This window comes from Morone saxatilis, unplaced genomic scaffold, assembly GCF_004916995.1.
Source record: "Morone saxatilis isolate NCDOM2014 unplaced genomic scaffold, NCSU_SB_2.0 Contig15, whole genome shotgun sequence".
Lineage (NCBI taxonomy): Eukaryota > Metazoa > Chordata > Actinopteri > Moronidae > Morone > Morone saxatilis.
Window position 1 is genome coordinate 14,744,687 of NW_023339707.1, and position 241 is coordinate 14,744,927.

The 241-nt window shown below is 42.3% G+C and overlaps 1 protein-coding gene across 1 annotated transcript in view; it reads left to right on the forward strand.

Annotated features, from left to right (window-relative positions):
• Positions 1 to 241, forward strand: part of cacna2d3a (calcium channel, voltage-dependent, alpha 2/delta subunit 3a) — a 107,933-nt gene that overhangs the window by 49,653 nt on the left and 58,039 nt on the right. Inside the window, exon 6 of the mRNA XM_035656128.1 lies at positions 83 to 214. Within this exon, the coding sequence (XP_035512021.1) occupies positions 83 to 214 (132 nt within the window). The remainder of the gene's footprint in view (positions 1 to 82; positions 215 to 241) is intronic.

Below are 241 nucleotides of genomic sequence, written 5' to 3' on the forward strand. Positions count from 1 at the left end.
TTTAACCTTTTAACTCAAATAATGCTTTCTTCACTCTCCATACTTGTCTTTGTCTCTCCTTCTTTTTGCCTCCAATCCTTAGACTCTGCCATTGTCAATGGAGTGTACTGGTCCGAGGCCTTGAATAAAGTGTTTGTGGATAACTTTGAGAGAGACCCATCACTCATATGGCAGTACTTTGGCAGTGCCAAAGGGTTTTTCAGGCAGTACCCAGGTAAGTGTTTGTTTGTGAGGGTGTATG